Source organism: Diospyros lotus, chromosome 4 (genome assembly GCF_014633365.1).
Source record: "Diospyros lotus cultivar Yz01 chromosome 4, ASM1463336v1, whole genome shotgun sequence".
NCBI classification, from domain to species: Eukaryota; Viridiplantae; Streptophyta; class Magnoliopsida; order Ericales; family Ebenaceae; genus Diospyros; species Diospyros lotus.
The window spans coordinates 10,842,169-10,849,679 of NC_068341.1; the positions used below are offsets into that span (position 1 = coordinate 10,842,169).

The 7,511-nt window shown below is 42.5% G+C and overlaps 1 protein-coding gene across 1 annotated transcript; it reads left to right on the forward strand.

The window, feature by feature from the left end:
* The first annotated feature begins 5,788 nt into the window (after window positions 1-5,788).
* On the forward strand, window positions 5,789-6,433 carry LOC127799663 (uncharacterized). Its single transcript, XM_052333885.1, has one exon. It carries the CDS (start codon window positions 5,789-5,791, stop codon window positions 6,431-6,433), a length of 645 nt encoding a protein of 214 aa, XP_052189845.1.
* Window positions 6,434-7,511: the final 1,078 nt, after the last annotated feature.

A 7,511-nucleotide genomic window follows, 5' to 3' on the forward strand; every position in this document is an offset into this window, starting at 1 on the left:
TTCATCTTATATCTTTTAATTTTAAATTCAATATTTAATTTTATTAATTAGGACATCTAACTTTTTTTAAATTCTCATTTCACTTTACACGTAATTATTAATATGCAAGAGAGATGAAAACTAATATATTCATGAGATGTCCACATTATTCCCTCGCTCTCACATGTGTGTTGAAAATGGCTACCATGGCCGAACTTGCCATATGTTTCGATCATGTACTACAATAAAACAAATTTTTTGTTATGATTTTTTCTTTTTTTTTTACATAGCAAATTTCATAGCAAAATGTTAATTATTAAATTTAAGATAATTTTAAAAAATTAAAAAAAAATTCATCAAATATAATTTTTTATTATAAAAATTTTATCTACACTATAAGTTTCATAGTTGAAAGTTAATAATTTGTTATGAAATTATTAAATCGTAGATAATTTAAATGAGTCAAATTTTTTACCCCTAGATATAGTTTTTCACTATAAAAGTTTTATCTACGTTTCTAAATTGTGTAGCCAAAAAAATAAAATTTTGCTACAAAATTATCAAATTATAGTTAAAAGATATGTTTAATTTTTTTCGAATAAGAAATAATGAAAATTAAAAAATATAAAATACAAATATATATATATATATAAAAATTAGCGGGAATCTTTCCATTAATTTGTCCTTTTCTTCTCCCTCCACATCACAATTAGGACACTCCTGGGGGTGTCAAAAAGTTATGTGAGTTCTAAACTATAACCTTGGAACAAAACTACCACGACAGTGAGTTTTTTCTTGGTCATTTCCTATTGCGTAGTGGTGGTTGACAACGGTGATCAATCTCACTAATTTTTTTTTTTTTAATTTTTTTGCCTCTCTACACCTAATAGTTATGTGGGAAGAGGTATTTATCTTCTACTCTCAAGATACAAGTTAAGTGATTGAGTCACGATAAACTGAGATTTGTACCAATAAATCGTAAATTCAATTCTTTATCCTGCGTAGTAAGACAAAACATCCATATGCAATTTATCTGCTCTGTCAAAATCAAGAACACGAGTGACGAGGGACCACGCGCGCAACGATAATCCTAAGAGTTATGTAGCTTATGTATTTAAGTTTTATTATTTCGAATTCTGAACGTTTTGAGCAATGATGATGTAGAACCCTATTTAGGGTTATTGTTAGTTGAGAACTTATATTATGTATTAAGTTATGTTGAGAAATTTATATCCCCTTAATGTAAGAACTAATTTATAATTGATATGCCCTGCAAACTTGGAGTATTACAAGACCTAAAAAAGTCATGAGACATGGACATGAAGCCCAAAAGCCCAAAGGGTTGTAGGAGGTCAAGAAAATAAGCCGAAGGAGCAAGAGGTCGAGCAGAGACCAAGTGGGGAGAGCCCACTCGGTTATGCGAAGTGGGTATGACACTATTTTGGTTTCTCAAGCATAACTTTCTCATATGACCTCCGATTTATCTAATTCAAAGTCCTATGGAAAGATAAGATAATTATCTACAACTTTCATGTTTTGATTTTTAAGAGATTCGAGCTGACTCAAGGTGTAAATTGGGCATGAAGTTGAGGCACCTGCACTATCAAAGCTCGAAGTCAAGTATTGAAGGAAGATGGATCCGAACCAAGACAAAAGCCAAAAAGAAGGCATGAACAAGTGGCCCCCCACTCGGTCATGACCGAGTGGCCCCTCACTCAGTCATGGGGAGATCAATTTCCCATAACTTTTCATGACCCCACTTGGTTATGCTGAGTGGGTACGATACTGCCTTAGTTTTCCGGCCATAACTTTCTCATACGAGCTCCGATTGAGCTGATTCAAAGTTCTGTGGAAATATAAGAGAATTATCTACAACTTTTATGTTTTGAGTTTTGAGAGATTTGACTTGAATCAATGTGAAAATCGGGATTGAAGTTGAGATATGGGAGCCACTCAAAACCGAGCCAAGGAAAAGGGCAAAAGAAGGCATGATCGGGTGGCCCCCCACCCGATCATGACTGAGTGGCCCCCCCACTCGGTCATGACCGAGTGACCCCTCACTAGGTCATGGTCGAGTGGGCTTGGGTCAATCTCTCCTCTTTTCCCTCTCGGATGAGCCGCGAAATCATAAAAATGGGCTGCGAGATTCTCGCCTTGATTCTCGCACGTCTTCTCTCTCTCCTCCGCTATAAATATGAGACCATGCCTTCATCACAAGGTACGCTTTTTTTAGCAATAAAAGTACAATTTCCTCATTTTCTCTCGAGATTCTGACTTAAGCATCGGAGGGTTTGCGCGGGGACCCCCACCCGCGTCCTAACGGTGCTCTCGTTTTGTAGGCCACTCGGTCACTACCACTCGTCACCCTCAGGTCACTCGGTCACGGCCACTCGTCGCTCTCAAGTCACTCGGTCACGACCACTCGTCGCCTTCAGGTCACTCGTCATCCGAGGCCACTCGTCATTCTTAGGTCACTCGTTCATCCGAAACCACTCGTCATCCTCAGGTCACTCGTTCATCCAGGTCACGAGACCTCAGCTCCCCTTGGTCACGAGACCTCAGCTCCCCTTGGTCCCGAGACCTCAGCTCGCCTTGGTCCTGAGATCTCAGCTCGCCTTGGTCACGAGACCCTCAGCTCACCTTGGTCACGAGATCTCAGCTCGCCTTGGTCACAAGACCCTCAGCTCGCCTTGGTCACGAGACCTCATCTCCCATTGGTCACGAGACCTTAGCTCGCCTTGGTCACAAGACCCTCAGCTCGCCTTGGTCACGAGACCTCATCTCCCATTGGTCACGAGACCTCAGCTCGCCTTGGTCACGAGACCTCAGCTCGCGTTGGTCACGAGACCCTCAGCTCCCATTGGTCACGAGACCTCAGCTCGCCTTGGTCACGAGACCTCAGCTCGCCTTGGTCATGAGACCCTCAGCTCCCCTTGGTCACGAGACCTCAACGCACGTGCACGTTGGAGATGAGATTTTACTCTCATCGCACCTTGGCGACAAGACTCTTAGGACACTAGACTCTCAGAACCCTTAAGCCTCAAAAGTCTCTAGAAACTCCGGTGGTCAACCACGCACCTTACATTCTCCCACATGAAAAAGAAATAGTGTAATACCCCATGTTTAGATAAGATTGCCACGTAATTTTAATAAGTTTCGAACACTGAAAAATTGATTTTATAGCAATTTTAGGTACCGAATCAACTGCAGGGAATGCCTCGGAGTGAAATTGTCTAAGGAAAAGTATATAGTCTCGATGAGCGTATCAAGTTGGGATTTATGGAGTCGAAAGAAATCGGATCAAGAATAATTTTCGGTACAGCTAAAATACAACTGTTGTTTAGATTGTAAAACCGAATCGTCGTAGGAGGCTCCCGAAAAATCAACGAAACCCTAGGGGGGCCCTGGTTTTGCGTAACAAACAACCCTTCAGTGGTTTCAGGAGGAAACAACAGCCCGGTGAGGACACTGGGGCGAATCGTCATTTTTGACTAAGTTTTGAGTTATTAATTTTAGATTTTTTGTATCGTAATACGAATTAATTTGAGGTTTGAGGTTTAAGGGTATAATTGCAATTAGGGAAGTGCACAAGTGTAATAGAGATGAAATTTAGAATTTAATGTGTAATTTTTTTTAATTTAATGTGTAAATATAGTATAATATATATTTATATAGAATGCGTGCGTGCTGTGTGTCATGCCCTGCAAATCCATCTCATGCCCTGTGAATTAGCCATCCGCGATTTGCTCAAATCAGCCACGCGTCTGCAACCGAAGCTCACCTCTGCAAAGTTTGGAAGATCTTGCACGCCAAGTTGAGTAATGCCCAAGCCACGTTTGCCTATAAATGGGTAGCAATCTTGGCCGAATGGAAGCAGAAATCCAAGAGGTAGGAAGAGAGAGATCGGGAGGAAGGAAGAAGAGAAGGGGAGCAATGGCCGAGAGTTGCAACATGGCCGAAAGCAGCTTGCGAGCTCGAGAGAGATGAGAGAGATAGAAGAGGGTTCGGGAAGCGGCTGGAAGAAGAGAAGCCGCGGCCATGGTAGCCATGGTCGTGTGCTCCAGCAAGTTGCCGCGAACAGGGGGCCACGACCGTGGCCGTGTTCGGCCAGCAGCAGCCAAGTCGAAGGCTGACGGGGGCATGGGCGACGGCCAGCGAGGCTGAGGAAGCTGATGCGTCGGAATAGGCGGCCGAAAATCTTGGCAGTGGCTAGTTCGATCGGCCATGGCCGATGTGCAGCCAGCAGGTGCAAGCGCGGTAGTGGCCGCGATGGTGGCCGATGCGAAGGCGACCAGGAGGCCGAGGCGGCCGGCGGCGTAGGCGCTGGCAGCGGTGGCGGCCGCGGGAAGGAGAAGAAGCAGAGGCTGTTCACGCATGAGGGAGAGAAGAAAAAAAGAAGGAAAGGAGAAGAAGAAGAAGAAGAAGAAGAAGAAGAAGAAGAAGAAGAAAAAAAGAAAAAAAAAAAAAAAGTTGCAGGCGGAAGTTGCAGGTCGCGCGGAGGAAGAAGGAGGAAGAAGAAGAGAGGGAGAAAAAAAAAGAAAAAAAAAAGAAGAAAAGAAATAGAAAAGAAAAGAAAGAAAATAGGAAATGATGAGGAAAAATCCTAAAAAATTCCCGAAAAATAGGAAATTTTGTTTCGGTAATATTCTGGAGATTTTGGCGAGAAAAATGGCTTGGGCACGCATTTTGGGAATATGACACGCATATCGAGAAAACCAGAGATGCCAAGTTAAGGTAAGTAAAATCTTCTAGAAAATTCTAGAAATTCAAGAATATTATTTTATGAATTATCGTAGTGAAATATTTGAGAAAATATTTTTAGAAATATTTGAAATTATGAAGGAAAAATAGAAAGAAATAGAGATAAAATTATAGAAAATGTTAGAAATTATAAAAAAAAAATAGGTTTTAATATTTATGGTGATTAGGATACTTTGAGGCTAAAGTTGAAGAGACTGGTGCAAATTTTGAGATTGGCACGCAAATCGAGGCGATACACTAGACAAGGCACGGAGATCGAGGTAGCCCGATAAGTTTGAGAAGGTAAGTGGTACTTCCTTGAAAATGTTTTTCATCATATTGACATGCCCTGATATGTATCCATCACATAGACTGCATACATGACTATGAAATGCATAATTACACGTTGATACTGTTGATCACACGCATATGAGGCCGTAGGGAGTACGAACTGGCACCGTTGTCTTATGAAGGGTGCACCCATACATCCCGGTTTCGAAAGAGGTGGCCGCTAAAATGATAGGCAGCATGAGGGGTGCAATTGACACCTACGATGAAAGACATTGCATACACTCATGACATTGCATTTAGTACCCTTATTTAGATGGTTCATCATCTAACTTGGGTTCGCCCCTGGAACATTCGACGTTCCAGCCGGGACTTGCAGAGATGATTCCGAGATTGGTGATATGTAGTGATGCGAGGCGTCAAGAAGCGAGTAAATGTACCATGTTATGTTGTAATATGAGTAATTTAAGAATTATGTACATTGCATTTATCATCAGACGCTTATGAATTAACTTTGTAATGAATGTCATGTTTAGTTATTATTATATGAGCAGGTTCGATTCAGCTTCCGCTTTGTATTTATTTTCTAGTGTAGATATCTCGCACTAGATAAGGTCTTAGGGAACTTCAGGATAATGTAAAGATAAAGAAAAAAATTGACCAAATTTCCTAAGGCATAACACGCCCTGAAAAAGTGGGCTGTTACAAATAGATTGTTGTATTTTGGCAACAACAATTGGCGCCGCCTGTGGGAAACGCAAGACAAAAAGTTCACTTAAGAATGGCAAACACTCGGGGACATCGACGAACTCTCTCTCAAGGCGTAGAGACACGCCTGCCACCACGAAACTCTCAGCAACAAGGAGCGCCTCCCACTATTCACAATTCTCAGCAACATCCTCCTCCCCCTCATAACGCTCAAACGCAAGGAGGTGATTGCTCCATTTCTCCAAACCGACAGATGGGGGATCAATCAATCCCACCTTCATTTAACATGGGCTCAGGATCACTCCCTACTAATCAAGCTGGGACCTCACGACAGCCACCACGTACGGTCCCGTGGGAAGAGTATGAAGCATTGAGACAACAACACGTTGAAGGCATGCAAGCACTACGAGACATGGTTGGTGTACTCCAAAGTATGATACCCGGAGGGACGCTGTCGGATACTCTAAAAAAGTTTATGCCACCTCTTGAACCTCAACCCGAGGCAGGAGCTGATTCCTATCAAGAGGCTACTCCCGATTCACATTCACGATCTACGCCTCCACGCGAGGGTAGACCCAGATCTCCACCACCAAGAAGGATCCCTCATTCTGTGCCTCGGAAAAATGAAAACCCAAGAATGGAAAATAGGACCAGAAGCCCTCAAAAACGAAGGTATCACGAAACAGTGGCCAGTACACCAACAAGACATGACAACTAGACAACAGCTAGTATGCGTGATGACATGAAAAAAGTAGTAGAAGAGGTGCTTGAGAAGAAAAAATTAATCCGGGCAACAGAAGAGCACCAGCATAGAAAATGTCCTTTTACTGCAGATATATTGGATAAGCCACTGCCTAGAAAATTCAAGATGCCTCAAATCACCCCCTATTCCGGCAAGGACGATCCCTATGATCACATTCAAAGCTATGAGTCGTTGATGATATTACACGGATGGGACGATGACATAATGTGCCGAGCTTTCTCCTTAACTCTATCAGGGCATGCCCGGACATGGTTCAACAGTTTACCTGAGGCCTTTATCTCTTCATTCGGTCAGCTCATAGTAGAATTTGTTAAGACATTTATGATCAATAGTCAAAGAAAAAAGGACGCCACATACTTGCTCAGTATTCGACAAGCAAATTTCATGATGGTTAAAACCTCCTCGGTGGCATATAATATGATCTTGGGACGCCCGTTACTCAATAACCTAAGGGCCGTGGTATCCTCATGCCATTTATTGATGAAATTTCCCACACCTGCCGGAGTAGGACAAGTTCGAGGAGATTAGAAGAAAGCCCGAACTTGCTATGTGTCGTCTACAAAAGGGAAAAGAGCTGAAGAAACCTTATCCATAGCCGAGAAAGCCATACATAAATCCTTAGAAGAAGGCAGTCATCCACCATTAATGCCATCGAAGAGAAAACTGGGAGCAAAATTCAGACACATTGAAGAGAGCCTATGTTAAAGAACGAGAAACTAAACATTTCGTGCTCAGAGGCAACAATAAGACCTAAAATGAAATAATGGATGTGCTTACTTCCTTCAAAAAATGTAAGCGTTTTCATTACACATTGCTTTGTGAAAGTTTGTTTGTTATGCTCTACTTACAAGAAAAATAAACTCAAGCCCGTTGCCCCGCTCATGGCCCGGCAACAAGGGAAAAATAAACTCAAGCCCGTTGCCCCGCTCACGGCCCGGCAACGAGGGAAAAATAAACTCAAACCCGTTGCCCCGCTCATGGCCCGGCAACCAAGGAAAAATAAACTCAAGCCCGTTGCCCCGCTCATGGCCCG